General features: G+C 34.1%; 1 protein-coding gene across 2 annotated transcripts in view; it reads left to right on the top strand.

Moving 5' to 3' along the window:
- CSMD3 (CUB and Sushi multiple domains 3) overlaps nt 1–21,880 on the top strand; it is a 1,211,679-nt gene that overhangs the window by 885,710 nt on the left and 304,089 nt on the right. For both annotated transcript variants that reach the window (XM_079134049.1, XM_079134050.1), the window contains 2 exons: nt 1,523–1,692; nt 21,249–21,405. In XM_079134049.1, coding sequence (XP_078990175.1) covers nt 1,523–1,692; nt 21,249–21,405 — 327 coding nt within the window. The remainder of the gene's footprint in view (nt 1–1,522; nt 1,693–21,248; nt 21,406–21,880) is intronic.

The following is a 21,880-nucleotide window of genomic DNA, read 5'->3' as shown; positions in this document are numbered from 1 at the left end:
AATTGAGTTGTTATGTAGTAGTGTAATTAAAGAGGTAGCATACTTTGAAAGCATGTGCTCTGGCAACTGGTACCTCAAATATATTTCCAAGGGTAATTTAATTCCAGGGAAACAAAATCTCTGCCACATTAAATTCATGTTATTTTTAAATTTATGGTTATTCCTTTTTTACCTGGATATGTAAACATGTTTGGTATTATGACTGCATACAAATGAAAGCTAAAGGCATATCTCCTTTCATATTTGAACATATTTAAGTAATATTAAAATAAAAATAATTAAAATCAATATTGGGAGTCTGAGTTTTTCTTTTCCTTTTAGTTTAAAAAGAGTGTGGAGAAGCATTGGGTGGTATTTCCTGATGTGACTAGCTGGTTATTAATTTCACACCACTCATTTTGTTATTTCACACAGTGTAGATACTATACTGACTGCTTCTTGATCATTTTCATTGCCTCATTGGGCTTTTTTTCCTTTGGCCTTATTTTGCTAATGTTTAAGCATATAACAGGTAACGCAATTCATTCTCTTTTACTTTCTTGTCTACATTCTATAACCATTCACATAAATCATTATTTTTAAACCTTATTTGGAAAATGGTGGCTTGTTTTCTTTTCACTTTAGTTAAATCTTTGAAAATATGAGTCTTCCTGCACCATGGTTTAGTAATGAAGAAAGAAATTAGATAAAATAGAAAACCAAATAAACTGAATTTCTGAAACATATTTTGTAATACTGCTACAAGTTCTGTAAGTCATGATAAATTAAAATTAAATTTGAACTAAACTTTTTGAGAAATTCTCGTTTCTCCCTAAGTAGATATTTCCTCAAATTTTGCACAAACAGTCCTAGAAGGACTTGTGTTAGAGGGTTAGTAATACCAAATGATATATTATAATGCCTAAATCCAGCCAATCTTTTAAATTGAAAAAAGTGATACAGTTTTGAAAAATGCCCAATTTCTGAAATGATTATTAATTAGTGGATTTTAAATATTTGATCAGTTATCAAGGACAACTTTTTGTCACTGAAGTTCTTGGATCAGGGGAATGCTGAGTATTGGAAGAACATATGATCAAAAAATTTTAAATATAAAAATAGAAAGATGAAATTAGAATTGTTTGAAAACAAATTACTCTCTCTTCTATTTCATAATTTAGAAGAATTAAATTATAAATTTAATGTTCCTCAGAAATCTGCAAATTCAAAAGACATTCTGAAAATCTCTTGCTCATATCCTTAGTCATGCCATTCTTCCATCCAAGGGAAAATCATATTTTGTAAAACTTATTGTATGTTTCCATTTGTAAACATTTATGTTCTCTCCATGGGCAGCAGTCTCTTCTTCCCATATAGTATTTGAGGAGAGAATAAATTATCTATAACACATATCCATACATGCATTATTTTTCTGTTAGGTTCTAGGTAAAATACAATGCATTTGCACTTCTATACATGAAATTATTTGAAAATAATAATGCTTTCTATTTAATTGTACTTCAATATTCTGTTTTACCTGCAGCTGAATGTGGTGCATCTGCGACAAATAATGAAGGAATTTTGCTGTCTCCAAATTATCCACTCAACTATGAAAACAACCATGAATGCATTTATAGTATTCAGGTTCAAGCAGGAAAGGGAATCAATATTTCAGCCAGAACATTTCATTTAGCACAAGGAGATGTTCTTAAGGTAGGTAAACTTAGACATATTTGTATTTTGATCATTTTTAGTCAGTAAGTACATGTTGAAAAATATATATATTTAAGAAAACATAAATGGATTCTACCATTCACACATGCATATTACATATTAATCCACCTTTCTATTATTATCTGAATTGAAATAGAATGTTTTCTTTCCCATGTTTATTTATAATAAGAAAATATAAATTTTATTTATGATGCGTAAATTTTCATGTTTCAATAACACTAAAATGAAAAATTAAACATAAAATATACTATTAAATAAATATATATAAACATGATTAACATGTGAATGGTCATTTCTTTAAGAAACATGATGATTTTTTTAGTTTTATGTCTATTAAGTAACATTTATCTCTATGGATATGTGAAGAATTATTCACATTTATGATTATAAATCAGTTTCATGAATATTTTAAGCCTCATAAATCAATGTCTATAAACTTAGAAAATAATGTTTTGTTGATAATTAATATTTAGTGTAAAGTTGGTTATTTAAAAATTTTGAGATAGTGAAATGTCATATTTTTTAAAAGGTAATATTTTTTGTAAATAAACATCTCCATAGTTGCCAATTCATATTTTGCAATGTGTTTTGTCAATATGTAGCTTATATTCATTATGTTTAGGATAAAAATAATTACACTTATAAAATCACATTTAAATATTTAAAAGGTATGTATATTTTTTGTAATTGGCAAGATTTTCTTGAACAAGGTAAGAAATACATTATACTTCTGTTTTCACAAATCTTGGGAAAAAAGTTGCATCTCAGATTGGTGGTGATGGAAGATTCTAATGTAAGTGATAACTTTAACATTGATACTCACTTCCTTTAAAAGTAAAATCATTTGATAATAATTGATGGCTTTTTAAGCCACACAATACTGTGTGCTTATAAGCATTGTATAGGCCTTGGGAAGGAATTTCTGTAGTAAACTTAAATGTACACAATTTTACTATTAATTAGGGTCAATATATCCTTTCCTGCATTGTGCACTTTTTCTTAACAGGTAAAAAATTCACTATGCAATACCCTTACACCTCCACTTCATTGTTTGGATTTTCCTTTTAAAATAATTTATATTTGCAAGCTAAAGGTATAAGTCAGTGGTAAAATGCTTGTCTAGCACGTATGAGGCCCTGGGTTTGATCCCCAGCATTACAAATAATGATAATGATAATAATAATATTATTTATATTTTCTAATTGGAGTCAGCATTGAGATTATTAGAATTCTTGTATGTAGAAATGAGGTATGTTTAAGTGAGCTTTTCTCTGCTGTGACTAAAAGGACCCAAACAGAACACTTATACAAGAGGAAAAGTTGATTTTAGGGCTCCCGGTTTCAGAGGTCTCAGTCCATATATGGCAGGCTCCATTCCTCAGGGCTGAAGATGAGAGAGAACACTATGGTGAAGGAAGTAGCAGAAAGAAATGGCTCACGTCATGATCAGCAAACAGAGACTGACACTAAGCCCTGGATATGGCTTCATTTCCTATGGAGATCAGCCAGAAACCTGGTGGCAGGTTGAATATATTGGACCACTTCCATCATGAAAGAGGAGGCAATTTGTCCTTACTGGAATAGACACAATTTCTTGGTATGGATTTACCTTCCCTGCACATAGTGCTTCAGCCAAAACCACCATCCATGGACTTACAGAATCCCTTGTCCATCGTCATGGTATTCCGCATGGCATTGCTTCGAACCAAGGAACACCCTTCACAGTCAAAGAAGTGAGTCAATGGACTCTTCTCATGGGAGTCACTGGTCTTACTGTGTTCCCCACCATGCTGAAGCTACTGATTTGATAGAAAGGATGGAATGGACTCTTGAAGATGCAGTTACAGTGCCAGCTAGATGGCAATACCCTACAGGGCTGGGGTAGGGTTCTTCAGAAGGCTATCTGTACTCTGAATCAGCATCCGCTATGTGGTACTGTCTCTCCTATTGCTAAAATTCATGAGTCCAGAAATCAAGAGCTGGAGACAGGAATGGTACTACTCACCAATGCACCCAATGACCCACTAGAAAAGTTTTTTGCTTCCTGTTCTTGCAACCTTAAGTTCATCAGATCGAGAAATCTTAGTTCCAGAAGGAGGAATGCTTTTTCTGGGAGATATAACAATGATTTCATTAAACTGGAAGTTAAGAGTTCCCTGTGACCACTTTGGGCTCCTCATGCTTCTGAGTCAAAAGGCTAAGAGGGAGTTACAGTGCTGGCAGGGGTGATTGATCCAGATTGTCAAGGGGAAATTAGACTGTTACTCCATAATGGAGGTAAGGAAGCATACTCCTGGAGTTCAAGAGATCCCTTAGGATCTTTTGGTATTACCCTCTCCTGTTATTAAGGTCAATGGGAAACTACAACAACCCATTCCTGATAAGACAACAAATGTCTCAGACCCTTCAGGAATGAAGGTGTGAGTTACGTCTCCAGGTAAAGATAGAAGGAATACGGAATGGGTAGTAGGAGAAGGTAATCATAAATACCAACTACTTCCATGTGACCAGTTACAGAAACAAGGATTGTAATTGCCAATGATATTTCTCCCCTTTTCCCTTAATAATAAGTTTGTGCATACTTACACATGCATTAAGAGGAAATGTTTGTTACTCTGCTGTTATTCATCCTGTAATGTAATATTGATTGACTTAATGTCAGTAATGTTTTTGTTTATTCTATTCTTGAGAAATAACTAGTGTGTTTTTGATTTACGAAGGATATGTTATGTTAGGTGAAATTATGACCTTGTTATTGTGTTTATTTGGAGATTAAGTATGATGTAAGAGTCATATTTGGATATCAAGTTTACAAGGGGTAGACTTATAAAGAACTTGAGTGGATCAAGAGATGCAGATGATGGAGATGCTTGTGGGTATGTTAGTGAGGGTGTGTCTAGGAATGATAGGCATGAGGGATAGCAAATTGAAGTGGAGACCCTCCCTAACATGGGCAAGATCATCCAATAGGATGATGGCTTGGATGGAATAAAGGTTGGAAGAACAAGGAAGCTTCAGCAGATGTAAGCTCAGTTCTTCTTGAATGGGTTTTTGATTGTTGCTATTATGCTTGGGGATATCAGAATCTGGCTTCTTCACTCTTCCAAAGCAGACTCTGTCAGTGGTTCTCCAGGGAGTTTATAGAAGCCTTTAAGTTTCAGACTAGGGTGGCACTGTTGATCCCTCTCGTTCTGGGGCTTTAGCCTCTTGTACTCCACAGCTACTGGTTCTTCCAGCTCTCCAACCTGCAAAGAGCCATTATGAACTGTCCAGCTTCTGAACATGTATGTCAATCTACTAAATTCCCTTCTTATAATCATACTTCTGGCTGATTCTGTTCCTCTACAGAACCCTGACTAATACAAGGCAGTAATTTTTTTCTGACTAAAGGGAGAAAATATGTCAATGCATCAATGAAATCTGTAAGCCAGACCAATGATCTGTATCCTACAAATAATAGTAATAAATACGTATTTAAGAGTTAAAAGCCAGGAAGTGCTTCCTCACATCTACCACTCCTATCTACCACTATCATTACTAAAATAATTATCTCCTTTCCTTTTGTGATGCTTGAAATTTATCCATAACTCCCCTATATTGAATGGTTCTTAATATCTGAAAATTCATTTGCCATAAAAGATGATGTCTTTTAAAAATAAAATAGCCCTAATGTGTTTCTCAGAGTGCTTTTTGATATAGGTCCCATTTGAGCAAGGTCACATGCACTTGTCATATGTGGTACCTTGAGAAGGGCAGAACCTCAGTAATAAGTGACAACCTGAGGAAATGTGATGGTGAGAAATAAAGCTAGGCTGAAAAAAAACTTCAATTTCAGGCTTTTTAGTGGAGTGGTTGCTCAGCTATCTCAATTGCCATTGGGTCAGCAGTCATCTGGGTAACTGGGCATCCCATGCTAGGTGCTACTTTTCCCAAGTGAAAGACCTGTTTGTATCTACCAACTCCTCCTCTCAACCTGATAAGAAACATTTTTTAGCTACTTAGTATATGACACTGAGTTACACCAGAAATCTATGTGGCTGGTTCAAGTCCAGTTGCCTAATCAGTCAGTGGTAGCTGTTTCTTTCTTAACTCTATTTTGGGAACTTGTAAATTTCTATGAGTTTTATCATCTTCCTGGGATCCCGATAGAAAGGCAGGTATACACATTCCTTCTGTTTTCTGATTCTTAGGGTTCTCTCATTATTGCATCCAACATGGCTAAGACATGCCTCTGGGGCCCTCACATCGACTGACTGCTCACATTCTTAATGACCTAAATTGGACCCTAGATCTTGCTATCTCACTCTATTTCCCAGGCTGCTCTCCAACTGACCATCCTCCCACCTAAGTCTCTCAAGTAGATGGGCTTATAGGTATGTGCCACTGTACATGGCTATTTATTCTCTTTTTAACTCATCAAGGAAATGTTCATCTAGGTTTGTTAGGGTCTGACTAGAATGTATTATTCTACTCTTCTTTTTAAAAATATTTTTAAGGTAGTGGAGATTGATCCCAGGGGAACTCTAGCACTTAGCTGAACCTCCTGCCTTTAATATTTTAATTTTGATACAATTTATTGAGATAAATTGTTGAAGCTGGCCTTGAACTGGCAATGCTCCTTCCTCAACCTCCCAAGTAGCTGGGATTACAGGTGTGCACCACTGCACCTGGCTTGTATTCTTCTATTCTCAATGGTTATAGGATATGGCAGGAATACCGAACTTCTCTCCTTACCCTCACTTTCAATGTGTGATTTAATTCTTTCAGTTAAGAGTTATAGAAAGTGTTTTATCTAGGGTTTAACCAATCAAAACTGTATAGTTTCTACTGTCAGCCTAGTAGGCTGACAGAAATATATTTTTGATTTTGTGTTTTGTTCGTCTTTATTTTCAGATAGAGACTAAGAACTATGTTTAGAAGAAAGAATATAGCAGGGACAAAATTTGAGGCAAACTTTTTGCCATAACTAGCCTTGTATGAAGACTTATTTCTTGGGAACGTGGTTGTAGGTCAGTGGAAGAGCACTTGCTTAGTATTCTAGAGACTCTGGGTTAGATTCCCAGCACTGCAAAAACAAACACATCTTATTTCATAGCTAGATATCATGTCACATGCTGAAATTCCAGCTACTTGGGAGACTGAGAGAAGAGGATTGGAAGTTGAGACCAATCCAGGCAATTTAATGAGGTCTGTCTCAAAATAAAATAAAAAGGGTTGGGACATGTCTCAGAGGTAAAATGTTCCTGGGTTTAATCTCAGTACCAAATAAAAACCAGCAAACAAATAAAACAACTTAATTCTTATATGATATGTAGAGTATATGAATGATTGTGGAGAAAAGTCAGCATAGTACCTCAAAACTGGTCTTGAAATTCTGTGGGAAAAGGTGAAGTTTTGATGACATATTTATGAAAAATTAGGTAGTTGAATTCTCTGGTTAATAACACTCTTGGGATATGATAAGGGATATTTATCTCTTATTGTATTTTGTGATACATCATAACTATGCAGGCATCAGAAGAAATCTTCAGGTGCAGAGTAGACCTCTATTCAGACCTGCTAAGTTGTTGGCCAATTTACAGAAATTTACTTAAGGACACAATAGATCTGAGTAGAAGAGCAAGAGATTTATTACAAAAGGAGAGTATACAATCAAAAATGGGAGTGTGGCACATCTAAAATAGTCTTGCCCAGGGTTTTAACATTTATGGAAGGACAGTAGCTAGGGACTGAACTGGAGGTGAAGTCAGGGCAGGGGCATGTTATTTCACGTGAGCTGTCCTGGGAGTTGCTCATTGTTCTGACACGTTCTCAAAGTGCACTTCCTCCATTGCACATCTCATTGGTATCTTAGTATCTTAAATGTCCATTCAGGGGTGTGCATCTGACTATTATGATGAGGCTAGGGTCATTTCTTGGTCACTAAAGTCTTCAGTGTGCATACTCCCTAATGGAGTGGTTCTTCCAGATGACTTGTGGTTATCTTGTGTTTTTGTTACCTTTTCAACAAGCAGTAGGCAAGCTGTAGGCAAGAAAGTGGGCTCAAGGACACAGACTGGGTTGCTCATGAGTGGTTTCTTCTATACTCCAAGGGTTTATGGCATTTCTCTTTTGAGACTCAGTGTTCTTTCTGTATTACTGAATTCTTACCTCTGTATGATTTCAAGTTTCTTTCCTAGATGTGTTCGAGACTTTGAGATTGGCATATCAAAGGCCCTGTGGTTAAATTTCCAATAATTTTGAGAGTTTATTATTAAATGGTGCTCTTTCTAAAGCTTAAATTATTATAACAAATTAGATTGTAATGAAATTATAATTGTTAATATAATGAAAAGTAAAAAACAAATCTTTACATTTCCTAATTATTTTGCTAGTGTTTTAGAGTTACTGGATAAAAATTTACATTTACATTGTTTTGGAAAAAACTCCTGTAGTAAGCCGCAACAGATCAGGTTAAAACTCAAAATGGACTCACTCATGCTGAAGTTCAAGTCACCAAGCTGAAACAAAGCTGTTTATATGAACTTGTGGGAAATCAGGATTACTGATAACAGCCAAATTTCCCAAACAAGCAAGGATCAATTGGCATGATAATGAAATTTCCTTTTTTAATCCTTACACAAAAAAAGTTACCTGAGATAGCCTGATGTTAAATAATATCATTTTCCTATTATTCAATATCCCTATCCCAACTTAGAAGGAAAGTGACTTTAAAATGGCCAGTCTGGTTTTTTTTTTTTTTCTTTCCTTTGTGTTTTCTCCAGTCTTTCTCTGTCTGTAAACCAAACTTCTCTGATGAATGCATCAGAATTCTTACTCTGTTATATATAGTGAAATGTTGTCTGAGTCTAGAATAGAAAGTAAAGCCAATAGATAGTTAAAATTATTGTTATTTTTATTCTTTGATAAAGGTCACTACATTTACTGGATAACAATAATGGAAAATACTATGTCACAGTTTATCTCTTTCCAACCCCACATTAAGAGATAATCACATCAATAGTTTGATATTGGTCACAAAGTAGCCACACCACAGAAATCAATAAACATTACAAATTATGACTGAATTTTGTTTTGTTCATTATCTAGACTTAAACTTAAATATATTATATCTCTAGCTGTTCTAGAAAATAGCATAATATGTTGAGATTTTTTATTTTTTTTTAGTATTTCAATACCACATTCAATTTAGTAAAAATGTTGCTTATGTCATTTGTAAGTCAGTAAAGTTCTGATATAATCATGTTTCTGATGGACTTTCCTCTTCTTAAGGCAAAAAAAAAAATATCAAGCAATATTCATTTTGGAATTTTTCTTATTTGTCATTTACATGTAGAAAGTTATGTTCTATAATAATTATGTTCTATAATAATTAGTTATATGAATCTTATAATGAATAGTGCACATTTTATTAGTTGATCAAACTGGGGCTTGACACCTTTTCTTTTTAAGTGATGAGGTGTCCCTATGTTAACCACACTGGCCTCAACCTCTTGGGCTAAAGTAATTCTCCTGCCTTAGCCTCCCTATTATCTTGGCATGCACAGCCATGATTAACTGACACCTGTTTTTGAAAATACAATTTTGTTGGGAGAAAGCCATGTTCATTCATTTATGTATTGTCTGTGACTTCTTTTGTTCTACAATGGCAGGACTGTACAATGCTGAAAGAGATGATATTCTCCCACAAAACCTAGAATATTTATTATCTAGCTATTTTCAGAAAAAGTTCATCAACCTCTCTTTATATCCACATAAATTATTTATAAAACAAATGAACAAACTTATAAAGAGTTATACACATATACTAGATTTGTTTGAGAGATGCTTGTTGAACAATTTCAGGAACAGCAGTGATCTCATGGTCATCACACACATCTGCGAACTCTGCTTGTCATTCAATGGTAATCCTTTGTTAACTCTTGCCTCATAAATACTTTGTAGACGTCCACTCTATGGATCACTGTTAGACTTCATAGAATCCTTCACTGGCTTTCATACTAAGGGTCAGAAACATGAAGTAATCTGTGACAATCCATGGAAAATTACATTTGGGATTTCAATGGTTCTGAAAACTCCTGAGATTTTGACCATATTTTGTGTACAACTCCCTTACTACGCTGTCTCATATAATTGAGGAAATGTTATATACCTATTTCAAAACAAATAATCAAATAAGAGCAAATATTTTCTGCTCTTTTTCATATTACCTTTGAAAAAACCATAATAAGTTTTACACATTTTTTGGTTAACCACTACTAAAATTATTCTTCAATTTTTTTCAAAATTTATTTTTATTGTAAACAAATGGGATACATCTTGACTCTTTGTACATGAAGTAGAGGCATACCATTTGTGTAATCATACATTTACATAGGGTAATAGTTTTTGATTCCTTCTGTTATCTTTTTCCTTACCCCCACCCCTCCCACCCCTCTTTCCCCCTATACAGTCCCTCCTTCCTCCATACTTACCCCTCCCACCCCCTATTAGGTGTCATCATCCGTTTATCAGTGAGATCATTCTTCCTTTGTATTTTTGAGATTGGCTTATCTCACTTACCATGATATTCTCCAATTTCATTCTTTTGTTTGCAAATGTCATAATTTTATTATGTTTTATGGCTGAGTAAGATTCCATTGTCTATATATATGTACATATATATATGTACATATGTGTGTGTGTATATATATATATATCTCACAGTTTCTTTATCCATTCATCAATTGAAGGGTATCTAGGTTGGTTCCACAATCTGACTATTGTGAATTGAGCAGCTATGAACATTGATGTGGTTGTATCTCTGTAGTATGCTGATGTTAAGTCCTTTGGGTATAGGCCAAGGAGTGGGATAGCTGGGTCAAATGGTGGTTCCATTCTAAGCTTTCTGAGGAATCTCCATACTGCTTTCCACAGTGGCTGCACTAATTTGCAACCCCTCCAGAAATGTATGAGTGTACCTTTTTGCCCACATCCTCGCCAACACCTGTTGTTGCTTGTATTCTTGATAATCGCCATTCTAATTGGGGTGAGATGAAATCTTAGGGTAGTTTTGATTTGCATTTCTCTTATTACTAGAGATGTTGAACATTTTTTCATATATCTGTTGATTGCTTGTACATCTTCTTCTGTGAAGTGACTGTTCATTTCCTTAGCCCATTTGTTGACTGGATTATTTGTATTCTTGGTGTAGAGTTTTTTGAGTTCTTTATAGATTCTGGAAATTAGTGCTCTATCTGAAGTTTGAGTGACAAAGATTTTCTCCCACTCTCTGGCTCTCTCTTCACATTGCTGATAGTTTCCTTTGCTGAGAGAAATCATTTTAGTTTGATTCTATCCCAGTTATTGATCCTTGCTTTCATTTTTTTGTGCTATGTGTGTCCTGTTAAGGAAGTCTGATCCTAAGCTGACATGTTGAAGATTTGGTCCTGCTTTTTCTTCTCTAAGATGCAGGGTCTCTGGTTGGATTCCAAGATCCTTGATCCATTTTGAGTTGATTTTTGTGCAGGGTGAGAGATTGGGGTTTAGTTTCATTCTGCTGCATATGGATTTCTAGTTTTCCCACCACAATTTATTGAAGAGGCTATCTTTTCTCCATTGCATATTTTTGGCACCTTTGTCTAGTATGAGAAAATTGTATTTACTTGGGTTTGTGTCCATGTCCTCTATTCTGTACCACTGATCTACCTGTCTATTTTGGTACCAATACCATGCCGTTTTTGTTACTATTGCTTTGTTGTATAGTTGAATTTCTGGTATTGCGATACCCCCTGCTTCACTCTTCCTGCTAAGGATTGCTTTAGCTATTCTGGGTTTTTTATTCTTCCAGATGAATTTCATGATTGCTTGCTCTATTTCTGTAAGGTACATTATTGGGATTTTAATTGGAATTGCATTGAATCTGTATAGCACTTTTGGTAGTATGGCCATTTTGACAATATTAATTCTGCCTATCCAAGAATATGGGAGATCTTTCCATCTTCTAAGGTTTTCTTTAATTTCTTTCTTTAGTGTTCTGTAGTTCTCATTGTAGAGGTCTTTCACCTCTTTTGTGAGATTGATTCCCAAGTATTTTATTTTTTTCGATGTTATTGTGAATGGGGTAGTTTTCCTAATTTCTCTTTCTGAAGATTCATCACTTATGTATAAAAGTGCATTAGATTTATGAGCATTGATCTTGTAACCTGCTACTTTACTGAATTCACTTATGAGTTCTAAAAGTTTTCTGGTGGAATTTCCGGGTTCCTCTACGTATATAATCATGTCATCAGTGAACAGGAATAGTTTGAGTTCTTCTTTTCCTATTCATATCCCTTTAATTTCTTTTGTCTCTCATTGCTGTGGCTAGAGTTGCAAGGATGATGTTGAATAGAAGTGGTAAAAGAGAGCATCCGTGCCTTGTTCCAGTTTTTAGGGGGAATACTTTCAGTTTTTCACCATTTAGAATGATATTGGCCATGGACTTAGCATAGATGACTTTTACAATGTTAAGGAATGTTCCCACTATCCCTATTTTTTCTAGTGTTTTGAGCATAAGGGATGCTGTATTTTATCAAGTGCTTTTTCTGCATCTATTGCAATAATCATGTGATTCTTGAGTTTAAGTCTGTTGATATGGTGAATTACATTTATTGACTTATGGATGTTGAACCAACCTTGCATCCCTGGGATAAAACCCACTTGATCATGGTGCACTGTCTTTTTAATATATTTTTGTATGGCATTACTAAAATTTTGTTGAGAATTTTTGCATCAATGTTCATTAAGGATATTGGTCTGAAATTTTCTTTCTTCGATGTCTCTGCCTGGTTTAGGTATCAGGGTGATATTGGCTTCATAGAATGAGTTTGGGAGGGTTCCCTCCTCTTCTATTTCATGGAATACTTTGAAAAGTATTGGAATGAGCTCTTCTTTAAAGGTTTGGTAGAACTCAGCTGAGAACCCATCTGTTCCTGGACTTTTCTTTGTTGGTAGGCTTTTGATGACTTCTATCTCATTACTTGAAATTGATCTATTTAAATTGTGTATGTCCTCCTCCTTCAGTTTAGGTAATTCATATGTCTCTAGAAACCTGTTGATGTCTTGGAGATTTTCTATTTTCTTGGAGTATAGATTTTCAAAATAGCTTCTAATTATGTTTCGTATTTCACTCGTGTCTGTCATATTATTTCCTTGTTCATTCCAAATTTTAGTAATTTGAGTTTTCTCTCTCCTTCTCTTTGTTAATGTGGGTAAGGGTTTATCAATTTTGTTTATTTTTTCAAATTACCAACTATTTATTTTGTCAATTTTTTCAGTTGTTTCTTTTGTTTCAATTTCTTTGATTTCAGCTCTGATTTTAAGTATTTCCTGTCTTCTACTACTTTTGGTGTTACTCTCTTTTTTCTAGGGCTTTGAGCTGTAGTGTTAGGTCATTTATTTGTTGGTTTTTTTCTTCTTTTATTGAATGCACACCATGAAATACATTTTTCTCTAAGTACTGCTTTCATAGTGTCCCAGAGACTTTGATATGATGTATCTTTATTCTTGTTTACCTCTAAGAATTTTTTTTTATTTCCCTCCTGATGTTTTCTGTTATCCATTCATCATACAATAGTGTATTATTTAATCTCCAGGTGTTGAAGTAGTTTCTGTTTTTTTACTGTCATTTATTTCTAATTTCAATCCACTATGATCTGATAGAATACAAGGTAGTATCTCTATCTTCTTGTATTTGCTAACATTAGCTTTGTGGCATAGAATATGGTCTATTTTAGAGAAGAATCCACGTGCTGCTGAGAATAAAGTGTATTCGCTCTTTGTTGGATGATGTATTCTATATATGTCCGTTAAGTCTAAATTATTGATTGTGTTATTGGGATCTATGGTTTATTTGTTCAATTTTTGTTTGGAAGATCTGTCCAGTGGTGAGAAAGGTGTGTTAAAATCACCTAGTATTATTGTGTTGTGGGGTCTTCTTGATTTCTAGAATTGAGAAGAATTTGTTTGGTGTATATGGATGAGCCACTGTTTGGGGCATAGATATTTATGATTGCTATGTCTTGCTGATTTATACTTCCTTAAGCAATATCAAATGTCTTCTTTATCCCTTCTGACTAACTTTGGCTTGAAGTCCACATTATCTGATATAAGGATGAATACTCTGGCTTTTTTGCTGAGTCCATGTGTATGGTATATTTTTTCCCATCTGTTCACCTTTAATGTGTGGGTATCTCTTTCTATTAGATGAGTCGCTTGCAGGCAGCATATTGTTGGATCTTTCTTTTTAATCCAATCTGCAAGTCTATGTCTTTTGATTGATGAGTTCAGGCCATTAACATTCAGGGTTATTATTGAGATATGATTTGTATTCCTGGTCATTCGACTCACTTTTGTTTTTTGTCATTACTTAGTTTCTCCTTTATTTGGCTATTCCTTTAGGGTAGTTCCTCCCTTTGCTGATTTACATCATTGGATTTCATCTCTTCCTCATGGAATATTTTGCTGAGAATGTTCTGTAGTGACAGCTTTTATTTATTTATTTATTTATTTATTTTGTAAATTCTTTTAGCTTTTGTTTATCATGGAAGGATTTTATTTTGTCGTCAAATCTGAAGGTATGTTTTGCTGGGTGTAAGATTCTTGGTTGGCATCCATTTTCTTTCAGGGCATGAAAAATGTTGTTCCAGGCCCTTCTAGCTTTTAGGTTCTGGGTTGAAAAATCTGCTGATATTCTAATTTGTTTCTCTCTGAGTGTAATTTGATTCTTTTCTCTTGCAGGCTTTAAAATTCTGTCTTTATTTTGTATGTTAGGTATTTTCATTATAACGTGCCTTGGTGTGGGTCTATTTGTAATTTTGTATATTTGGAGTCCTGTAAGACTCTTGTACTTGATTTTCCATTTCATTCTTCAGATGTGGGTAATTTTGTGATATTATTTCATTGAATAGATTGTTTATTTCTTTGGTTTGTTTCTCTAAGCCTTCCTCAATCCCAATAATTCTTAAATTTGGCCTTTTCATGATATCCCATAATTCTTGTAGATTCTTTTCAGGATTTCTTACCATCTTCTCTGTTTGGTCAACTTTGGTTTCAAGATTAAATATTATGTCCTCAATGTCTGAGGTTCTGTCTTCTAGGTGTTCTATCCTATTGGTTATGCTTTCTATGGAGTTTTTAATTTGGTTTATAGTTTCCTTCATTTCAAGGATTTCTGTCTTTTTTATTTTCAGTAACTCTAACTCTTTGTAGAAATGGTCTTTTGCTTCCTGCATTTGCTCTTTTAACTGTTGAGTAGTGCGATCGATCATTCAAAGCCTATATTTGCTCTTTCATCTCATCGTTTGCTTCTCTGATCATTTTAATTATGTACATTCTGAACTCCCTTTCTGACATTTCTTCTGCCATGCTGTCATTGGATTTTATTGATGTAGCATCTAGGTTTGTTTGGGACATTTTCTTCCCTTGTTTTCTTATATTGGTCAGGTATCTACCCCTCTAGTAGTGAAACTCTTGACTTATAGTGTCCCTGTAGATTTCCAATAACTCGTCTTCTAGCCTCCAGTAGCCTGAAATCTTGGAGGAACTTGATAACGCAGTGATCCACAAGGAAGCTGCCCCTCAGGAGTGGTGGCCTTCAGGTGGGCTGTATTTCCTTCTGGCGGGAAGAGATGCCTCTACTTGTTGACCAATGGTCAGTCAAAAGGGGGACTAGACTGTGGGCTGGGGCATGGCTGTTCTGGGCCTGTGTCTCTACCACCCTGGTGGGAAAGCCTCGTCCGCGGGGAAGACTCACCCTGTGGGGACATCTCGCTGGCCAGCTCTCCTCTGAGAAGTTCCCTTCTGTCCAGAACTACCTCCTGGGCTGGGCAGCCCTCCTGGGCCAGGGAGCCTTGCCCTGTGATTGAGACTCTTGCTGGGCAGCCCTCCTCTGCGAGGTTCGCTGGGGCCCGGAACTACCACCTGGTCTGTGGGGCCTGGCCCTGCGAGGGTATCTCTCTCTGAGAGGTCCTCTTCTATGATGTTCCCTGGGGACTGGACCTACTGCCCAGACCTGGGACCCTTGCTCTGCACCGAAGCCTCTTGTGGGCAGTCCTCCTCTACGATACTCCCGGTTGTCTGGGTCCATGGCTCCAGTGGGAGAGTCTCACTGGGCAACTCTACTCCACGAAGTTTCACCCGTCCAGGGAGCCTCGCCCTGTGGGAGAGACTCACCCGGCTGCTCTGAGTTGGTCCCAAGTCTCTCAATACCTCCTCTTCTTGAATCCTGAGTCCTGTCAAGGGCCTTCAGTCTCCTGTAGATGTCTCAGGAAGGCAGCCACCTTTCCAATGATGATGGCCATGCCCTCAGGAATAATTCAAAATGGCTGCACCAGCCTCCAAAGAAGCTGGGGAGCCCCTGCAAGGGTGCTGAGTCAGCACAGAGGCAAGTGCAGTGTCCCTCAGCAGTAGGGGACAGGCAGGGAGGCTCAGTGATGGTGTCTGACCTCGGAGTGGGCGTCAGGCTGGCTGGCTCACTCTGCGTGATGGCATCTTACCTCGGCTTGGGGCTATTCTTCAATTTAATTGAAACTTTGTCAATTCAATTTATTTGAACATTAATATAAATTTCTAAATCAACCTATAAAACAAATGATCAAAATGAAAATGCCACTATCCAGAAGGAAGAATAATTTGGAAGTTTGAATGATTATACACACACACAAGCACACATTTATATGTAATTTCATCTTTTTCATTTTTATTTTTATGTACTTTCTGCTCTTAGATTCATATAACACCTCATCTACTAACTCATTGAAAAAGTGAATGAGAATATGTCTTTTAATCATGCATTTATTAGATCACTCACATCCAGAGTTTTGAGTGTTGATATGCAGTTTGTCATATTAAGTTTTACTACAGGATGTAGGAGAGTCTATACAGCATAACTAATGTCATTCTCTGACCTGGTCGACAATTAAAACATAGAAGTGTTAAGTTCTAGTTATTTCTGTAATGCAACCAAATGAATTACATCCTTTTAACAAATTAGTTTCATCAAAGAGTTGCATTAGCATTATGGATGTCTTCAATGCCTTTCATTTTAATTCTTAAGTCAACATAACAACAATAATACTTAAAAAAAAAGGGGGGGGGAGAATAGGCCCAAATAAATGAAAATGTACTTAAAGATCTTCATTTTAATTAGAATAGAAGCATGAGAAGTAACAACTTCAAATAAAAAAAGTTTTATGTGGTTCTAATCAGACCTAATTTAATCACTCTGAACTATAAATGTACTTTTGGAGGCGAGGCACATTTTGTTTGTTTTCTTTCTTATTCATATGTTTGCATTCATGACTAGTTTAAAAGCAATTTGTCCTTGGTCTGCCCTTCCTTGTTGTCTTTATGTGTTCATATAATATATTTGAATATGTTTGAAGGATTTTATTTACAAGTTAAACAGCAGTGACCTGGTCATTATTATAAAACTCTTTCTTTTGTAAAACTCTTTCTAATGACACTTGCTTTTCATTTTGATTTAGTAATTTTATGCATATTTCCAAAATTTCACACTTGAATAACCAAGCTTCATTTTATAGTGGAGCTTCTGCATTATTTGTTTTCTGCCTTTTGACTCTATATTGTTAAATAAACTGTGGTTAGAGGTTTTGGTGTTGAATTAAATTCTTCCGGATGAACTTAAGATTCATTACTTTTTTTAAAAATACTAGTTCTTTTATCATAACTTCTCTTACAATGATTATTTTTCAAAAGATGTCTTAAAGTTTCTTTTCAAAGAAAGGAAGGAAGGAAGGAAGGAAGGAAGGAAGGAAGGTAGGAAGGAAGGAAGGAAAAAAAAAAAAAGGAAGGAAGAATGTTTGAAGGATTTCGGTTAGCTCCTAGCTTTTAAAAACTAGAAAAATTCAATATGAATATGTCTCTATTGTTCCAATCAATATTGGGCTTATTTTTAAAAAATCTCCTTCAGATTAATATGATGTCTTATTATGTTTTTAAAATCTTATCCACAACACCTAACAAAAATATGGAACTAAATATGGATTGAATTATTTTGTTATTCTTTTATATTGTTACATATGAAAATGATTCCAACATATAAAGTAATTGTTTCTGCCATGTGTTATTAAGGTTTTGCTTTTCATTAGCACTTAAAATTTAAGGAAAAACTTTAGGAGACACTTTTTTTTTTATAGGCTGCATTTTGATTCATTGTACACAAATGGGATACATCATTTCGTTTCTTTGGTTGTGCATGAAGGAGACACTTTTTTAAAAAAACAAAAATATTCTTCAATAACCAATTTTTATTTCCTTAGTTACATTGCTTAGTTGTTTAATATACATTTCCCCTTTATTGGGCTTTTTATTTATTTATTTTTTTGGTCAAACTGGAAGTTTTTATGATGAATTCTCACAGAATGTAGAGGTAGTTGTATTCAACAAATAATTACTTGTATTTTACTTACATGAATAGTTTACATAGCAATGAAATTATGTGTTGGTGAAAATTAAGGGAAATACAAGGAAAATATTCCTTGCAGCTACCTTGACAATACTACCACAAATAGTATCCACTGGATATCGTTTGATTATGAATGTGTAGCTCTACACACAGAATTTATAAACTATATAATATAGTGAGTTATAAAAGACATGTATTCAGGAGCACACTTCTGGGAATATTGAACATTTGAAACTCACTGACACAAGAGTTACATTTTACCACAAGCACTGTTTCCTTGCCTCTGCATTGTCCCCAATGACTACATTCTTAAGAAATGAAAAGTTGAATCTTTTGAAATCAAAGAAAAACCATGTATCTTGAGCTAACAAAACTCAACATTTGGTTTAATCTTATTTAAGATGGCCAATTTCTTGTTACTAATAAAAACAAAGTTATTGGCATAATAAATTAATTCCTCCAGAGGTTCAAGGTATTTCCTTATAATTTTAGAAAATTTGTCATAAACCTTCTATCTAGTACTCATATACTCTGAAGAGTCAATACACACACATATATGCATTTTTTTAACTAACAGATGCTATAAAAAAGAAAGAGAGACCAGTGATGTTTGCTGTATGGAATTCAGTGCACTTGTTGGTTTGAATTTAAGATTCTCACTTTCTCACTTTCTCATTCTTCTTTCTGTTTTCCCTTTCAGCAGTAATAAAACAAGTAAATAAACTGTAGGAGCCTAGAGGTTGCAATATGAAACTGTAAATAAAATCAGTCACAAATGCAGAGAACAGAAAGGGCTTTGCTATTATAGACTTTAGAAGCCCTATACAGAAAAGATTTGGGGTAACATAGTTAGAAAAGAATATACTCTGGGTTCTTGGATGGGGAAGCTATTTTTGTAAAGCATGTTAAATAAAATCTTTGTTGTCTTTGCAGCATTTAAGTTGTAGAATTAAGAAAACATAGACCCTTCAATAGCTAGAGATACATAAGCCCATAGTTAAGTGAATTCAGTAACCAGAGTGAGAAAGACCAAGCTAAACATCTAATACAAGTGATTTGCCTTAAATTAAAACAATGGAAGTGTATAAAGAGAAACTTTTAATTTGCAAATAATTTTTAAGTAGTGGAAAAATCTTAAGACAATGTAACTAGAGTGTTTCCTCCCCTGTATGAGACTCCCTAAAACTTGACCCATGTTTTTAAAATTTAAGATTGTTTTAGACCTAAAAGAACCTTAGTCACTACAGAAAACTTGTTACTATGAAAAATCCAGTGGAAGATTGTTTACAATACAGAGGACAAATACGGAGATATATTTTATAAGAGAAAATTTCAGTAGTTTTGGAACATTATCATGCAAATAATAAGCATTCCAGAATGAGAGAAAACATTAGAAAAGGAGCAATTAAATGACTAAAATCTTAAGAATGTTTTTTGAGTTGAAAATCTTGAGTCTGCAAATAGAAAAGATGAACTATTTTATTTGAGTAATGGAGATATCAGAAATGTAATGACAATTTCTTGATTCATTTTATTATTAGCATAACCTTAATATTAATGATAAATTACGAGAAAAAATGTAAAGTTATGTAAAATATATTTTAAATAATTATTAATTTTACCATGCAGTTTAACACAAGAAAAATATATCACAATCTATTATGTACTACCTAAAAAAAAGTCATCTGTTAGTTGATATCAATGTAATAGTAACAGTTTTGAGGGAACACTGTGCCAAGGCAGGATCACTGGAGAAAAAATTCAGTTACTTAATTTTACTCTAATGCCAAATCACAGGTAAGGCAATTTGAGGCAAGAGAAATAGCTTTTGAGCAGTATTTGTCAGATTTTTCTTTTCATTATCATTCACATAAAGTATCTCAATTCTTAACTCCATGAAACTAAATACTTTGGAAGATTTGTTGGGTAGGGGACTGATGGTGTAGTTCAGTGGTAGAGAGCCTGCTTAACATGAATGATACCATAGGTTCAATCCTCAGTAACATGGGAAAAAAAATAAAGATTTATTGGTATGTATAATCTTTACAGGACAACAAATCATTGTAATATCTAGAGGTTTATTGCTCCCAAGATATAATTTTCACTCACTTGAGAGTAATATTGGCCATATTGCAAATGTATGCCTTAAAATAAAAATAATGGTTATATGCTTATTTGGTGAACTATATACTTTTTTTTACTATATACTTTTTGGAAAATATAAATACACGAACATGTTAGCTGGGAAATCTCATATTGTGAAAACATTCTTATTGAAATATTAGTACCAAAAACCCATGAAATTGTATGTAGAGGGATGTTTATTTCAGCATTACCAGTAGTGTAAAAAAAATTTGAGTTCATTATTATGGGCAGTGTAGAGCAAGTTATGATAGCATCACTACATAACTCTAAATAGGAAGATCTTATTTACTGACCTGTAGATTTGTCTATTATGCATTGATAAGGGAAAAACGAATTGGAATGCAATGAGAAGTTATAACTTCAAAAGAATACAAATGATGGAATCTGTAGAGGAACTTGCCAATTTTGCCTTTGTACAGTTCTGCCTTGTTAATTTAGTTTCTAAAAGTATTTAGCAGTCTTTTAACTTAATATTTTAAAGTATCAACATTAATCAACTTAAATAACATGAGAATTTTAAAATTGTACCAGAAGTAAATATCTTGTATATTAATTACATATGGGGAAAGCAAGTGTTTGGTCACCTTAAGAGAGTTACAGAAAAACTACAATTGACTGACTTTGGAAAGTAATCTTAATGTAGATATTCTCAATTTTAAGTTGTCTACCATGAAAACATATTATTACTTCAAAAACAAAGTTATATAATGGAATTAAATATTTCTTAGAGTCTACTAAGCTCAGAATTTTTAAATTTTATGCGTGTATTCTAACTTTCTTAAAGTGATATTTGTACTGCTAATATATTTGATTATTCTTGGGTAACATGTACTGACCTGATGTAGGAACAGTATAATAATTTCCTCTTCCTTATAGGATATAAATACATTGTTCTGTATTGGATATTTACATTTTACATTTTAATTATAAATACATTTTACAGATTTATGATGGAAAAGATAAAACAACGCATCTACTGGGTGCTTTCACTGGTGCATCTATGCGAGGACTGACACTTAGTAGTACTTCAAATCAGCTCTGGTTAGAATTTAATTCTGATTCTGAAGGGACAGATGAAGGCTTTCAACTTGTCTATACCAGTAAGTATCTTGGAAGCATAATATGGTTATATACTAATGTCTAATATTTATTAAATAATTACAGTGTATTCATGATTAATATCTAATATTTGATTACCAATTTGCAGTTTACAATTCTCTTCTACCTATGTAATTTTATTTGACCCTAGCAACAATTCCATATGTTACAGGTATTCTAGGTTTTGTCATTTCACCATTGAAATGAACAGGTTTTAGAAGGATTAAATAATTTGTAAACCTTGGGTGTATTTATTATGTATGTTTTAAATAGCAGTATTCCCCTCATTCAATATTTAAGAAATGTAGGTAAGTTTTTTAACTGCTAGAAATTCATTTAACTGCTAGAACTTTACCTCATTGCAAAATCTACACATAATGCCTGTGCAGTGATGATTGCCAATTATTAATGATAACTGGATGGTTTTAGATCATTTTAAAATAAAATGTAGCTGAAATTTTTGGTTCTTGTTTTTGA

The sequence above is a fragment of the Sciurus vulgaris genome (assembly GCF_902686455.1).
Source record: "Sciurus vulgaris genome assembly, chromosome: 1".
In the NCBI taxonomy this organism is placed as follows: Eukaryota; Metazoa; Chordata; class Mammalia; order Rodentia; family Sciuridae; genus Sciurus; species Sciurus vulgaris.
The sequence above is the reverse complement of the archived record's forward strand: the minus strand, read 5'-3'. Positions and strand labels throughout refer to the sequence as shown.